General features: G+C 36.8%; 1 protein-coding gene across 1 annotated transcript in view; it reads right to left on the reverse strand.

The window, feature by feature from the left end:
- The window catches only part of ctdp1 (CTD (carboxy-terminal domain, RNA polymerase II, polypeptide A) phosphatase, subunit 1), a 150,906-nt gene that overhangs the window by 67,966 nt on the left and 65,230 nt on the right, over positions 1-17,710 (reverse strand). The window contains exons 4-5 of the mRNA XM_036567056.1: positions 17,444-17,572; positions 10,598-10,748 (exon numbers count right to left, since the gene is read on the reverse strand). Coding sequence (XP_036422949.1) covers positions 10,598-10,748; positions 17,444-17,572 — 280 coding nt within the window. The remainder of the gene's footprint in view (positions 1-10,597; positions 10,749-17,443; positions 17,573-17,710) is intronic.

Below are 17,710 nucleotides of genomic sequence, written 5' to 3' on the forward strand. Positions count from 1 at the left end.
TCTTGTCTGCCTGCTACATTGGACCCACATCAAGCTGCCTACCACCACAACAAGTCAACGGAGGACGCCATTTCTACGGCGTAAAACTGAACTGAATCTACATATCCCCAAGAGGTTCAGCCTTCTGGCTTCAAGGGGTAGATTTGATTTGCTCAGTTTGAAACTCAGTGACAGCTAGGAGAATTTTTATTGCCTCCACTGACTTATTGTGGTGCTAGGTTTTTGCCTGTCTCATTGCGCACTTCTAACTAAACTTTCCAGTACACATGCATGCGGCAAGCAGGCTATGTAGCCTACATGTGGGCCTATTGACAGCGCTGCTGTAAGGCTGTTCACTTTCCTTTACCCCAAGATGGACAAAAGATGGAACTGAACGTGTTACTTTTGCTTGTACTGACAGTACTGCCCATTCTTATGAACCAATTACAAGCATCATGGTTGCTGGTTGTCTCAAGGATACGAAATCACGAGCCTCCTTAAACTAAATTTGCGCTTTTTTACTTGATAGTGTTTGTAAACGTAGCGCGTGCTTTATACGCCGTCAAAACCCTGATGAATTCTGATCCTCTGGGCTTGCCATACAGTTACGTTTCAAGATGAAAAATGCTGAAAGAAAATACATAAAAAAGCAATGAACACAGAACCATAATAATAAATAGTTACCCATAAAAAATAATAATCAAAAGTTTCTACCTGTCGCCACTGGTGAGTTAATTTTATTATGTGCAAATTAATAATTTGCGACTAAAATGGTTGCAAATTATTAATTTGCACGTAACAAAATAAAATAAAAAAGTCTGGAGCCCTGCCTCCAAGAAATTACCAATTACAAGGGGAAATGAGAACCTCTTTTCCTGAACGCACACCAGCTCACCAACCACCTGAATGAGTGCTACTTTAGATTTGAATGTGCAAAGGACAATCCCTTGTCCTCCTTCCCCACCCTGGCTCTTTCACCTCTGCTTCCTGCTCATCTCGCCATCAACAAGCACAACGTCAATAAGCTCTTTAGGAGTCAAAAGGTGACAAAAGCTCCAGGCCCAGATTTAGTCTCACCATCTTCTAAAGCACTGCTATCCTCAATTTGCACCAATTTTCACAAAATTCTTACACAAATCAATGGAACTTTGCTCTGTACCCACATTCTTCAAGTCCTCTGCCATCATCCCAGTCCCAAAAAAGATTATCCCCTGACTTGAATAACATTGAAAATCTGTGGGTGTATCTTAAAACATGCTGTTAGAGCAAGACATCCCAAGAACACTACAGAACTAGAAGAGTTCTGCAAGGAACAGTGGATGAAAAGTTCCTCAACTAAGAATAGAAAGACTCCAATCTGGCAACAAAAAATGTTTTCAAGCTGTGATATTTGCAAAGACTTAGAAGGGTAAATTAATCAAATGTAACTGAACTAAATTTACATTTACATTTTTAAAAAACACTTTGCTGCATAGGTTGTGTTTACCTCTTTTCGCTTCAGCAACCAACAAAACATGTTATTTGGCCAGAGGTGCCAAACTTTTGCATTCAATTATATGTAACTGTTTTGTTTTTTGCCTCTTTCCCACTTAAATGTGGTCAGGCTGTACCAGATGAGGTGGTATAAAAGATTAGGCTTACTGCCTGTCTGCAAACACTGAAAAAGGACCAGGCCAAAATGCATCTGTTTTGTTTGCTCATCACTGGCTATTAGTTTCACTGACTTTATTTGTTTCACCATTATGTACATTATGTACAAGTGAGGGAACCCTTTGGAATTACCTGGATTTCTGCTCTGATTATTAACAAAATGTGGTCTGATCATTATCTAAGCCACAGTTATAGACAAACACAGCCTAACTAAACTTAGTTAAGGTACAAGTAAAACAGTTGTACTTTTTTTAGTTCTTTTATTGAGCACATTTAGTAAACAACCACAGTGCAGGCTAGAGACGTTGGGTGATGCAACAAGACAAATACCCAAAGCACACAAGTAAATCAACTGGTTGAAAAAACCTAGTTGTTCTTGAATGGCCAAGTCAGAGTCCTGACCTTAACCCAGGATGCTGTGGTACGACCTGAAGAGGGCAAGACATTAAAAAAAATACTGATGAACTGAAACACATTTCCTTGTCATATCGAGGACATCTTATTTGCAGCTATAACATGAAATATTTGGTGGAGGTGATTTGCTGCTGAAGGGGGATCTACAGGTTACTGAATTCAAGGGTTCAATTACTTTTTGTAGCCTGCACTGTGGATATTTTCTCAGTGTGCTCAATAAAAGAAATGAAAAGTACAACTGTTTGTGTTTTACTATTTTAGTTAGGTTGTGTTTGTCAATAATTGTGACTGAGATAATGACCAACCCACATTTTATTAGTAAACAATGCAGAAATCCAGGAATTTCCAAAAGGTTCCTTTTTTAGCAACTGTAGGATTCAGTGTAAAGATCACAGATGCATTATTTTGTATTGAGTTAATCCAGTCCTCACGTGATTTAATGATGCCATAAAATATTTTACCTCCCCATGTACACAACAAATCTAGCAACAGCTAGACTGAATTTATTAAGTCTTGTCTACTATTATTTTTGGGTGTCAAATATCAGTTGCTTCACAAATTCCCAAACAGCCTGCACCCCAACAGTTTGACTGTCAAGAAGATATAAAATTTTAAAACTTAAGTTAAGGCACAAATGTTAAAAAGGTTATCTGCTAATCCTGATCTAATTTCAAAAAGAACAGCAGACAGTATAACCAGTAACACCAGATATCTTTTACGCCGTGAACATTCTTGCAATTCTAAAAACTGCAAAAATTCTACCTCCAGCAAGCTAAACAAACAAGGGGAAAGATCCCTTTCATCATGCACTGTGTGACTGCGACTGCTGTATTGTTGAACTTCATCCCTGGTTTAATTCAGGGGCAAACTGACCCAATTCTGGAGCTATGCTAAATTCAGCTAAATACTATAGAAGAGAAAGTGTGCCCACAGAAGCGAAAATGCAGGAGAGTGTGCGAAAACCAAACTTCACAGTTGGCACGATGCACTCAGGCAGATAACATTATCCCAGCGTCCACCAAACCCAGATTTGTCCATCAGACTGCCAAAGTGGCATCCTATAGCAGTGCCACAATGAAAGTCACTGACCTCTTCAGTAGACCCATTCAATGGACAATGTTTGTCTATGGAAGTTACATGGCTGAATGCTCAATAGTATGCATCAACTAGCAAATGGTGTAGCTGAAATAGCCTAACCTACAAATTACATGAAACATCCAAATACTTCTGGCACAAATGGTAGTGAACAATAAAATTGCAAATCATCACTCGATTTTAGAATCACATTCCTAATACTGAACCAACTCCTATAGCCTCTACCTGGCTCCACTTACCACAGGCATGCACATGTACCAAAATAAACAGCAACAATTATTTTTTTTTAAACATATGCACATACTTGCTAGCTACATTAGTCTTATAGCTCCAGTGCAAAAAATAAAGAAGCAAGCGTTGGATACCTAACGTGTCTATCTGATCACCACAATCCAAAATTTTGACGTAGTATGCAAAGACTGTTAAGATTTTGACGTAGTATGCAAAGACTGTTAAGGTTTCTGCTGCACCATTTATTCCTAGGTTCATACACCCACAAATGAAAGCTGAGCTGCAAGAATAGCATTTACAAATACCCATATATTCAAATACAAATACCCACCAACATAGCCTCATCCATTCAAGTTATTTGGAGTATTTCAGCTCAGACTATGTTTCAAAAGAGACAAAATACAGTACGGCCAATCAGGACAGAGTTCACTGACATCTATCAGTTTTTTGCAATTTTTTTAAAATGTATTTTATTTTCAGTTTCAGTTTTATGCAATTCAGCAACACGGGTTAATCAAAACACCAATATGAACATAGAGTCCCTGCCCACCCTAGCCCAATCTCCACAGACCAGAAATGAGTATAGGAATAAAAGGAGAGCCAGAAGACAAAGAAAAGATGTTTCAAGTCCCTTTAAATGGTCCAATTTTGGACCCCGAATCAAGTTAAACAATGTGGTATTCGGTACAGGCATTCCTCCCATATTTCCTCTGGTAGTGGGCAACTGATGGCCCTGGTCTCCCAATAACAGTGTTTAACAGTTGTCTAGAAGATGGGTCTGAAGGAATGTACTGCTGTGTAATGTGTTCAGTGCTGTATTATATGTTATTATGTTCAGTATTGTGTGTGCTGTACTGTGATTGTATTTAGAACATTTTGTTCTGCCTATTTTTTGTTTTTCCCTACATGGTCATGTCTGTCACACCTGTCACTTGTCATGTATAGGCTGAGCCTAATCTTGGCATCAATCCAGCTATAAAACTGCATCAGTGCATTGTGTTACCTGGAACCTGCACGCAAGAAACTTACTAAAATACTCGAGACATATGGCTAGTTCCCTGGTTTGGGTCGGGGTTTGGATTCTTCAGGTCCATACAAAACAACTCATTTAATGAGTGGTCAGCTGGTTTGGTTCAAGCTGGAAAGACAAAAAAAAAAAATGGACTGATGGACTGAAGTATGGATTGAGGCTGTTGGAATGAGCAAAGCGTTTAATTTAATTCAGAATTCTGAGCAAATTTTAAAGTATGATATATTATGGCGTTTGCGGGTATAGATTCTGAAAATAACAAAACCACAAGAGAAGACTTTGGAACCGATCTGGCCTCAAATTTGATCCATAATGAGAACAATTTGATGATGCCTCTTCTGGGGATCCCCACTGCCAAAAAAACACCCAAAAATTGCAGCCCAGTAATATTGTTTAAAAACAGGTAAACCCAAGACTTATATGGTGAATTGTTTTATAGGTAACATTTGCAGATGCAGGGCGTCTTGTAGGCCCAGACAAAATAACACAAAATGGCAAAATAATTGCATTCAATTGCTTAAAAAAAAGCAATAAATGTGAAGGTTTCATATTAGGTACAGGAATCTCAGAAATGTGACCATTTTGATTGCACTGATTCGACCGACCATAGATAAAGGGATGCAATTTTCAATGTCTGCCCTGAGCTCGGCAAACATAATTTGATATATAGCCGCAAGCGGCAATCTGCGGGGTCCAAGCACCGGGAAGACATTGAGGAGTTAAGTAGTGGCCTCTGGTCGTAGAATGCAGCAGACGTTTAGATAGATCCCATTTTCTTATGATTAAGACCACTAGGTGATACATCTGCTACAATCTACGCAACTCAGTTTAACATCCATGACAGGGATTCGAACCCATGACCCTAGAGTTCAAAGGTGGAGGCTCCCATGGTGAGCCACAAGACGTCTGTGGCAAAATTGCAATTTTTGAAACAATTTATTGAAAGGAAGCAACAAGGAGCCACACACCATTTTAGGACAAAGTGGCAGCATAAACAAATTTCATGTCTCTGGTCACAGAAGGCAGCAAATTGTTTAAGAAAGACCCTTCCTTAAGATTAAGATAATTAAGTGTATGTTCACAACAATTGCTACAGCACCATCTGACATCTGTGACAGGGAATCAAACCCACAACCTTAATCTTCAAAGGCGGATGTTTTCATGGTGAGCTACAAGAGGCCCACAGCAGCCTGTTTTTTGAGACAATTTATTGGTATGGAGCAATAAGGAACCAAGCACCATTTTGGGAATTAGTTCCCACCCTGCAATTACTGTGACTATTGAGTAGTATAATTCCAAATGAAACCATAACACACTGTCAGTTTGTCATTTTGTATATTTGTGTCAAATTTGGGTATTATCAGACAATTATTGATGTACTTTCAGCCTTTTATAGCAGAATAAGCCAATTCACACCAATTTAGTCAAATCTTCAGCCAAACTGTGCTTAAAAGTCATGATATTTTCAATAAGATTGTTTTAAGAAAAATGAAATTTGATTTAAACTCAAGAATTAGTAAGAAATGTCTATTCTCCATCTTTTTTCAACTGTGCAATTATTGAATTTTTTTTAGACTTGCTTATGCAAAATTGTTAGGCTTAGTGGAAAACATAACATTCAGAAATACTCTTCACCTAAAGACATACAGTAAAGCTTTCCATGTATATGTCAACAATGATTTTTGGCTCCCTCTCGTGGCCAGAGAAAAATTGTTGCTCTGAACAAAATTTGCTAAAATAAAATTATAGGATTTCCTGTACAGTACAACCTACACATATTTGCAAAGTGACAATTCTCATTAAGATGCATAATTTGAAACAACTGTCATGTTTTCATTGTTTTTATCCTTAGACAGGAATAATTACATTTTAGATTTTTGGCAGTAAATTCAACATTGTAAGAGCTAACATGAGCAGAATCAAGCCAAATGTCATATGTTCGAAGTCATAATTTGCATTTACTGCTGATGCTCCCTCTGCTGGGCAGAAAAGATATTACCGTTATTGATTTTGTGGCCAACCTGGGTTTAAGTCAAATTTCTACATTTCCTGTGTAATTTTGGAACATACATATAATTGCAACGTTTTAGATGTTAATAAGATGTGTAATTTGAAACCATTATCTTTTCTTTATTTCAATCATAGAAGAAAATGATGACATTTTAATAATTACGCACTAGATTATGTATTGTAGGGACTTATGACAATCAATTTAAATGAAACTTTGCATGTTTCCTCAGAAAATAGTAATGTACATGTTTATCAAGAATTGTCACAATCACATAAAAACTAAAGAATCTCTACATATAGAAGTCAGAAAAGGTTGGGCCAAAAAAATTCATTGGTGTCTCGTGGCCGTTTTTTGCAATAAAGTCAAGGTGTTTTTGATAATTACTTACCTACACATGCCAAAGAATTTTTTCAGACCAAGTGCGAAAAGATTGGATCAAAATCCAGGGACTATTTCGAAAAGTAGGCTTTTTAAACAGTTACCGATTACAAAAAAACTATGCAGTTTTGTAATAAATGTGTATTTGCAAAATTGTTTAGGATAACGTACTACATATGATACACAAGGATGTTCAAGCAAACTTGTAATAAAATAGTAATAATATGTAATAATATGTTAATTTTTATGAATAGCGCCCCCCAGTGGTCAATTTTTTTCAAACTTTATTGATTGTTAGAAAGTGGCTATATGTAGAGATCATTCAAGTTTCATGATGATTGGTCAATGGTAAGCCTGTCAAAAGCCTGCTAAATGCTGATTGGCCAATGGCGGCCATGTACTTCAATTAATCAAATTGTCCTTATGGATTCACTTATAGTCTGGCCAACAGATGGTATCTGCAAAGTTTCAGCCTGATCGGATGTATGGATGCTGAGAAACAGCCATGTAGCATTAACTCTGCCCCATAATTACATATGCGCACAAAAATCGAATGGCTACCTCAGAATCTTCTCCCAAATGTGTCTGTCAAGTTTGAAATTTTTTGGCTGAAGGGTTGTCGAGTTACAGAATTTTAAATTAATTCTGAATTAATTTGAATTTATCCAGAAGGGTTCATTTGCATATGGCAGCCATGTTGTTTAGAAAAGCCAAAATGTTTTTGATAATTATTGACCTTCATGCTCTTTTGAATTTTTTGACACCAATTACATGGGGACTGGGCAAAAATTGCAGGACTAGTTCGCAAAAGTAGGTTTCACATTTTATGCAAATTAGCTCAAAATCTAAGTGGGCGGAGCTAAAGGGTCCAAATGGCAAATTTGTTTGTTTGGACCCAAGGAACTAGGAAAAAAATATGTCTTGTCTGGCAAAAATCTGGATTAGGAGTTATAGACCCAAACGCGTTGACCTGCGCTATAGCGCCCCCTTGTTGACCTGCGCTACAGCGCCCCCAAGTTTCAAGTCTCTAGGACTTATGGTATGGGCATTCTGTTTCAGGGAAGAAAAAGAATATGAAGAAAAATCTTGACAATTAAGATAGAGTTCAATGCATTGCATGCTTGAACCCTAAATATAGCCGCAAGCGGCAATGAGCGGGTTCAAGCACGCAACAGCAGCATGGGCCCTTCTGCAGGTTTAGCCCATTAGGCCTAAAAAGGCCTCAAGCTTCTCGTTTAGCCCATTAGGCCTAAAAAGGCCTCAAGCTTTTCGTTTAGCCCATTAGGCCTAAAAAGGCCTCAAGCCTTTTATTATATTAGGCCTAAAAAGGCCTCAAGCCTTTGTATAATAAATCTTTGTATAGTGAAATCTTTGAATGAATAAGCCAAAATAAAAGACAAGCAGTGCAATTTTTGATATAACATGTAATTAGAAAGTTGTTCATGAGAGTGAACTGAGTCACATGGGACCATTTGTTTATCTGTCGACCTTGTAATAACATTGTAATAGCATTTTAATTGATTTTTTTTTTTTAGTTTTTTTGAGTGCTGAAGTGCCCACTAAAGGTCAATCTGGACCAAAATTGGGCAAGACCATTAGAGTCCTAATTTGTAAAATTATTGCAAGTTTGGAGATAATTGGATAATTGTATAATAAGCCTTCGTATAATGTAGTCTTTGAATGAATAAGCCAAAATACCAGACAAGAAGGCCAATTTCTGACATAACATGTAATTACAAAGTTATTCATGTGAGGAAACTGAGTCACATGGCACTAATTGCTTATCTGTGGAACTTGTAATAACATTGTAATAGCATTTTTATTGATTTTTAAGTGTTTTTGAGTGCTAAAGCGCCCCCTAAAGGCCAATCTGGACCAAATTTGGCAGACCCCATCAGAGTCTGAATACATACAAACAGTTGAAGTTTGGAGATCTGACCAATGACTGATGAGTTATAGCAAATCAAGCTAGCAATGCCATGGCCGAAGTAATTAATTGATTGATCAACACCCCAGTGAGTAGAAAAGTCAATATTTTTTTGATAATTATTTACCTAGAGAGGGTGGAGAGAATTACTAGGCCAATTTCGAAAAGTTTGGATTAAAATCCAGAGACTAGTTAGAAAAGTACGGTTTTCAAACAGTTGACGATTACAAAAAACTATGCATTTTTGTAATAAACATGCATTTGCAAAATTGTTTGGCACACTGTACTACATTAGATTCATACAGAGGTTCGGTCAAAAATGGTAATAATATATTAATAACGTAATAATTTATTAATTTTATGAATGGAATAGAAACTTCACTGGTTGTTAGAAAGTGGCTACTTATAGACACCATTCAAGTTTAATGAGGATTGGTCAATGTTAAGCCTGTCAAAAGCCTGCTAAATGCTGATTGGCTGATGGCGACCATAAATTTCAATGTATCAAATTCTCCTTATAGACTCACTTATAGTCTGGCTAACAGATGGCAAAGTTTCAGCTTGATCGGATGTACGGATGCTGAGAAACAGCCATGTAGCATCAACTCCACCCCCTAATGCGCACAAAAATCGACAGGCTACCTAATCTTCTACTGAATAAGGCTGTAAAGAATTATTCACACTTCTTCTGCGTGGCGTGAGCGATGCAGCAGCGTGAGCGCTACAACTCGAATGCACTGGCCTTTCATATATACAGTTTGTGCCACAGAGCAGAACAGCAAGAAAGTTATACAGAAATTCCTTTTTCCAGATGGATAAATGGTCACATCAGTGCTTAACAAAAATATAATTTATAAAAGTACATGGTATATTTGTTTGTCCTCAACAGCATTCTCCATAGTTATTAGGCAAAAGGTTCAAGCCTGGTAGACCAACCGGGAAAACTGTTTGGAGCATGGAATGTTTAACTAATATGTTGTCATGTATTATAAATAGCGTTTTTAAGTTTGTATATGTTTTTTTATTTAGTTTTCACTAATTTTCATGGTTTATTTTTGTGTATTCTGCTGCATGACGCGCGTAACGCCCAGAAATATCTGTGCCAAGTCGATTCTCTAAATACCGCACCGCTTCAGTGCGGCATCTGGGACGCTCTGCCACTTGGCATGCACAGCCTGTGTGAAAGCGCTGATCAGTGAACACGGGCACCGAAATGACGCACACGCAATATGTGTGAATCGGGCCTTAATTGGTTTAGTAAAATAAAACTACACACATTGCATAGACATCTCTGATGGGTTTATATAGGACAATCACTTAATACAAGTTAACACTAAATTTCTGTGTGTATGCACTGGCAAAATCCTTGTCCATCAGCTCCATCGTCATCTACCATATAGCTGCATTTTGCACGTCTACAATTACAAGATGTCGTCTATTTGTTTTTCACTGCATACTTTTTTTTAGCCCCCTTTCACCCTGTTTCTTCCAATCAGCATACTGAGCATTTCTTTGAACTCCTTCAGCTCTGACTGCACAACCTGCACATTTGTCAAAATTGCTAAGTTGGGACTAGACGTTATAATTGTTGTATAAAAGTTATGTTAGCATTAAAATCTAAAAATGTATCATATTGTGATTCAAAAAGGACAACACGCATCACATCACAAATTTTACTTATTGTTCCCTTCCCACACAGTTCTGTACCAAAATAGTTATGGATTTATACGTCCTTCCAAAATCCAAAAGCTGTAACCAAGAGCAAGACAACATGGAAAGGATTTGGCATATCTAGTAAATGCACAGCAACTGCACTCAGTACTCAGCAACACAGCATCCTCTGAGGGAATATAGTATCTTTCATGCCATGTCATTTGCTTACCTGCGATGGTGTGTGCATAGAGGCGACTCCCAAAGGTAAAAACATGTAGTTCATACATCTTGGCAATCTTCTCCAAGAACACTTTGCAATGTGGTCTAAGACGTGTATGAAGCATGGGCTCCCCTCTTCCCAACTGGAAATGGAAGATTCCCTGGATATCACAAAAGTCATAGGAAAAGCATTATACAGGAACAGCTGCAAAGAAGCTGTTATTTTGTTAACCTGTTCATGCTTTTAGCTATGGATTCTGCTTGCACTATTAACTGCCAAATAAACAACATGGTTGGTTATTTAAATTAAGAATGTTTTGCCATTGTGTTTTCTCAGCTTGATTTAAGTTGGGTTACTGTTTTTGAATTTCTCAGCTGCCGGGCAGAGTGTGCAAGTGAATGCAATTATAAAACTATCCTTTCCTTTATTTTTTTATTTCTACAGCCTACAATGTAATTTTAACATCATAACATAGACTATAGACTAATAGTAAAAATACCAAAGATTTGAGAAAAAATATTTATTTAATGACATAGTTCAGGTATTTTCCAGCAATCATTGTACTTACTTACATTGTACAACTAAAGGTTATTTTAGTTAATATTTTGAACAAAAGATCAAAAGGATAAGCAATAAAGAATGTTTTTACTGCCCCTGTTTTTGCTCATGTTGAACAGTGGTTGGGATATTTGAGAAGGGTACCGTACAGACTTTTTAACATTAATCGTTTTAATTGTTTAAATGTTATATATATATATATATATATATATATATATATATATATATATATATATATGTTTCCTTGATTAACATTGTGTTATTCTGCGATCCAGATTAACAGGGAACTATGAACCTTTAAAAAGTTTATTTCATGAACACCTCTGAAGTAAAACATAGAGACAACTATTAACATTTGTTCACAAACACACACAGATGTGATAATGTCAATGAGAAATCTATGATTTAGCAGGCCACAGATTATTTGAAGACCAATTTGAAATAGTTTGGATCAAAACCTAGAGACTAGTTTGAGAAGTCCAGTTTTCAAACAATTAACAATTGCAAAATTACTGCATTTTTTTAAAAAACTTATTGCAAAGTTGTTTGGAACATTGTACTGCATTATCTGAGACCAGTTATCTGACCTTAAGTAAAATATGTATAACATATACTTGATTTTAATGAATAGCACACTCAGAGGCCAAATCTTTTTAAACTTAATTTTTTGTTAGAAAACCTGCTGTAGACATATCATTCACAAGCTTTATTACGACTGGTCGATGTTAAGCCTTTCAAATATCTGCTGACAGCTAATTGGCTAAGAATGACTTGATACATTTTGATGTATCAAGTCATCCTTAGGAACTCACATGTCATCTGTCTCACAGATGCTGCGTGCAAAATTTCACCTTGATCGGATATACGGATGCTTGAAAACAATTATTTAGCAGTTAAAACACCCCTTAACAATTTGCATGCACCTAAATTGACAGACTACCTTAGAATATGCTACTGAATAAACCTGTGAAGTTTAAAATTTTTTGAATGAATAATTCTCGAGTTATAGAATTATAAATTATTCCAATTATTACGGTTCTTGTGAATTGTTTTTTCATGTCAGTTAGAAGAGGATCAAGTGAAAAGCTTAGGACTAATACAAAACCTGCTTTTGTGAATATTATGCAAATTAGAAAAAAATAAGTAGGTGGGACTTAATGGTCTAAACGGCAAATTAGTTTATCTTGAGCTAACGCATCAGGGAAAAAATGTATTTTGTCTCTAAAAATTCTGGTTTAGGAGTTACAAGGCCAAATGCTTTCGGCTATGGTATAGCATCCCCCTTAAGACAACTGGGCTCATGTCATCTGCCTGAGCAGTGGGAGGGACTACTATCTATTAACCAAGTTTCATGTTTTTATGACTTATGGCAAGGGTCACAAATCTCATCCACTAAGGGCCGGTGTGGCTGCAGGTTTTCAGTGCAACCACCTCACATAACTAAGCAACTGTTTGAAGACATAGACCAACTGACCGGACAAGTGGAATCAGTTGTGCTGCTGCTTGACTGGTTAGAAAACCTGAAGCTACACCGGCCATTCACTGACTTTGGTTTGGCCTGGTCGTTTAGAATCAGAATAATAAAAACACATACAATTCCGATAGGGTCCTACCTAATGTGCGACTGGACCCTGACAGAGCATGCAAGTGGAGTGGAGCAGTAGACATTTTCACTCCTTGTTCCAAGTTTTCGATTTCCTGCTTCTCAGTCGCACATCAGATAAAAACCCACTCCATGTCAGCTCCATATGATCCATTCTTATTTTTGTTTTATTTTACCACATAACACAACACATTATATTTTACAAATTATATAATATACGGCCATTATTAGACAAAAAACTAGTTCAACATTTTGTTCTACACAGACTTTCTTTGGAAGGTTTCTTTTGAAGCAATGGACCAGACAAGACACACATGCTTTTAACACACCTTTCTTTATCATTCTCACAGCAAAATGGAAAACACAAGAATAACTCTATGTACTATGTGTAGAACGTTTTTGTGACTGCCGAGAATTTCCAGTATGTAGGTCTGCTGAACAGCTCTGCAGCGCAGATGCTGTGCATGAATGGCCATTGTGTGCAAGCCATAAACTCAGTGTTGTATTACTCATATCACACAGAGATAGTCAGTGCAGAAAAAAGGACTGTCTGGCTCACGGGATGGAGCAAAAAGCGTTCAGAGCAAAAACCATGCCGCTCCACTTCCACTCTGCACCCTAAATACAGCTGAAAGCAGTTATAGAGGTCCAAGCACAATCAGACTGCCTTAACATCATATGTTTTTGGTAATTGTTGAGCTTTAATCTCCTATAAAGCTCTCAGGATACGAGCTTCATATTCACTTCAAGTTGTCCTTTCCTACACACTCTGCTTAAAAGTCATGATGTTTTTGATGTTAGACTCCACAGATTGTTTTAAGACCAGACTTGTATTTGATACCTCACTGGTTGAGAGTATGCAAAAAGAATAGTATGAAAAAAAATTCACTGATGAAAAAAAATCCAAAAAACGGATTTACTGAAAAACAAGTTTTTAAAAGACTTTTGTTTGCAAAACTGTCAGGCCGAAATATAAAACATTCAGAAACTTTCTGTGCAAAGATTTAAAGTTTAGAATGGTTTGTAAGTTTGAAGTTCACAATTTGCAATTACTGCTGAAGCTCCCTCTAATGATCAGAGAAAATATAGCCACGCCTGATTCTGTGGGTTTAAGTGAAATTGCCACATGTGCAATTTTGGAACAAACACTTATTTGCAAAGTTTTAGATCTTACTGAGATGTGGTATTTGAAACCATTATTGTGTCTTTACTATGGAGACCAATTTAAATAAAATGCTGCATGCTTCCTCAGATGACTGTGTACATTGTTTCCAATTTTTGTCACAATCAGAAAAAAAACTGATGGATTTTTAGCCCCTTATGTCAGAAAAAGCCAAGCCAAACAGTTTGATTGATGTCTTTTGGCCATTCCGTGCATTAAAGGCATGATTTTTCAAAATAATTATTTACCTCCAGACTCTATAGATTGTTTTAAGACTAAATTTGAGACGATTTGATTAAAATCCACAGACTAGCTTGAAAAGCTAATTTGTCAAACTTTAAAATTTTTAAAAGACTTGACTCGAAAAAATGTCCGTCTCAGTTGTAACACATGATGTGAAGTGATTTAGTTTTATCCCAGATGAAAAAAGACTAGTTTTTGTTGAATAGCTCCACCTCATGGCTGATTGGAGAGTGCCTATTAGAGATCTAGAGAGTGCCTGTGCGTATGGGAGGCAAATCCGGCCAAAAAAGAAATTAAAATTGAAACAATAAAATGTAAATGCAAACCTCTTTTTGCCATTTCTTTTTCCAAACATCTGCAAAGAGACAGTTTGTGATTCGGTTTTCGGTGTGGACGCGCATTAAGTGTCAGAATAAAAAGGTAAATGCAAACGAACAGAGGCACCACCTGCTGGAGATTTACTTTTCATTTCACACTTTGCTTTTTCGTTTTCAAGTTGACCAACATGCAAATATATGTTAACTAGCACTAGGTGGGGCTACAGGGTACATTTTAGGACATCCTCAGACCTCAGAGTCAGAACGGCATTATTCCTCAAGCTAAATGACTTCAAGTCTCGGGAAAAACCATCGTCAGGTCTCAGATCTGGTGAAATTGTACATCAGACCAAACGCCGTCAGCCCAAACGGTCTCAGATAAAAGGTATCAGACCAAACGCAAGCATAGTCGAGCATATACCGGTTCGTATAACTTAGAAAACTATTGTGTATTCTTAATATAAGTGCCAGTTTAACATTTTAAAATTTTTCTCTGTTTGTTCAGTTTCACCAGATACACCAGAGACATGACAATTTTTACTCGAGACTTGAAGTGGTTTAGTCTGAGGAATGATGCCGTTCTGACTCTGAGGTCTGAGGATGTCCTAAAATGTACCCCGTAGCCCCGCCTAGTGCGAATTAACATATATTTGCATGTTGGTCAAACGAAAAAGCAAATGAAATGAAATGAAAAGGGAAAAGTAAATCTCCAGCAGGTGGCTTCGATGTTTGTTGCATTTGCCTTTTCATTTTGACACTCCAAACGTTCACTTTCCTGTTGATTTATCACTTTTGCATTTTCATTTTGTCCGATATGCAGCTTATTGCTATTAAAAAGAAGTAAGAAGGTAAACATTACATTTTGATTTTAGTTTTGACATGTATTCTGCATTTTATGAATAAAAGGCAAAGCCAAAGAGTAGCTTGTATCTTTTCTCTATTAGCTTTTTAATTTTATAATTTATACATTTTTATAAATACCAGAATAACAACTAAAATGAAATGACAAATAGCAGTTTTAAATGTATTTTTATTTTTGTCACAAATTACTCGTGCTTATGTGAAAAATGAAATTGCTAATGTAGGTATTTCATTTTATTTTCAATTTTGGCAGGATATTTGCGCAGATGTTTGGAAAAAGAAATGGCAAATTATATTGTACATTTACATTTTAGTGTTTTAATTTTAATTTCTTTTTTGGCCGGATTGGTCTCCCATATATGTGGACAGATCATTAAAATTTTATGATGATCGGTCAATGCTAAGCCATCCAAATGCCTGTTAAAACCGCCCTGGCCAATGGCAGCCATGTTTGTCTAAAGACTGAGTTGTTATTAACATATCGCTTATAAAGTAGCCCAAAGATGCAGCATGCAAAGTTTCAGTTCAATCAGACAAGCAGTCGCTGAGAAACAGTTTTTTGGATTTTATAATGCCCTCTACTGACAAATTGGTGTCGAACTTGTTATGCCTCCTTAAAATCGTGTAGGGTACAAGACTTTTAACTTCCATTAAAATTGGTCAAAGCAATCCCGATCTGTATCTATTTATGTGAATTAAGCTCAATACAGAAGAGCTTAATTGGCACACGGCGGCCATACTGTTAAACATTTTGAGAGAAATTTTGTGGGATATCTTGAAAAATCTCTGACTAGTAGAAAAATGTCAGTGTCACATATTTTGCCAATTATCACATATTTGTCCCAGTCAGGTGTTTATGTGGAATAAACCAAGGATTAGGTAGAAGAAAGAATTTTGATTGTAGGCCTCACGGTTCAGGAGATATGGGCCACAATGTACAACGTTGCTCTACACCACCACATCAGGCCAACTGGGGTCACTTCACTTACCCTCCCATTCTGGTGTTTGGATGACTTACAGTATCTGTTCCCCAATCAGTTTAGGGATGAAAAAGAATAAGAACAAGAACAAGAAAAATCCTAGAAAAAGCAATAGGGTTCCATGCTCATACGGTGCCTGGACCCCTAAAAGTGCTGCCTTGTACTGCTACAAAATACAAACAACATGGCTTTTTTTAACTTTTAATTTAACCAAAAAGGCCATTAAGAACAACCCACAGTAGGGAAGAGATTTAGATTTACAACATGGACTACACATTTAAAAAACAGATCATAAACAATTATGACTCCTTTTATCCATAATAGAGCCGTAGACAAAGTATTTTCTAACATTTAAATCGTCCAACGTGATTGGCAATTGAGTTGGAAACTAATAGCATTTCATGATACTATCGTCGGCTCAGGCCTACTGGTAAGCAAAACTTTTCAGGCCCTAGTGACTATAGTTATTAAAACCAAAATGCATGTTTAAACCTTTAAAAAAACACTCAGGTTGTTTATTCAGCATCAAACTGGCTAACGTTTTAAATTCATAAATTTTGAAAGGCATGTTTAACACAGCAAGGCACAGATTCGAAGCCTTGTCATCAGGGAGCCCCAGAAAAAAAAATTGGGCATCACAAGTTCTGACAACTGGATTAGGAACTTTTGCATTATACCATAATGCAAACTATGACAAATTCAGTGATTTTATTGAGAATTTCACATCGCTCATTCTCTACTAAAGCCAGTGTGTCTATTTTCGAGAGACACACTGAAATATAAATAAAAATGCACAGATATTTAAACACAAAAAAATAAACGTTCACATACACATGTAGTAGGCAACAAGGAATTAATTAAATAAATAATAAAAAAAAAAAGAATAGAAAATCTTTGAAGCCCTCACTGCAACTGGCTAAACAGTTCTGAGTATTAATCAACATGTGTCGGTTAAAATGTGCTGGCTACTGATAAATCTGGTTCTAGTACAAAGCTGCAGCACTGTTTATGGAGTGGCGCCTGCATGAAGCGTTAATTCTGGAACATAAATTTCAATGATGGAGCCAAGCTTACAAGAACCTCAATCTAAAATGCTGCCTGTCCTTAGTTTCTCTAGTCTCACAATCTTACCTTATTGGACATGCGCTGGCAATGTTGGTCTGTGGTATGAATCAGAGTCTGGTCCAGATCCACCAAGAGCACTAGTTTTCTGTTTCTCTGGAGCCTCTTCTGGTCCTCTCTGCCAAGCTGCTCTGCCTGCTACTCTCAAACACATACAGAGATACAAAATCAGTACTATTTGGCCCTTTGCTAAGCCACCCTTAATTCCAACTTTTATTAAGTACACGTTATTCATTTTACAGTATCATAAAAAAGGCACAAAACATAAATTACACC

Source organism: Colossoma macropomum, unplaced genomic scaffold (assembly GCF_904425465.1).
Source record: "Colossoma macropomum unplaced genomic scaffold, Colossoma_macropomum, whole genome shotgun sequence".
In the NCBI taxonomy this organism is placed as follows: domain Eukaryota; kingdom Metazoa; phylum Chordata; class Actinopteri; order Characiformes; family Serrasalmidae; genus Colossoma; species Colossoma macropomum.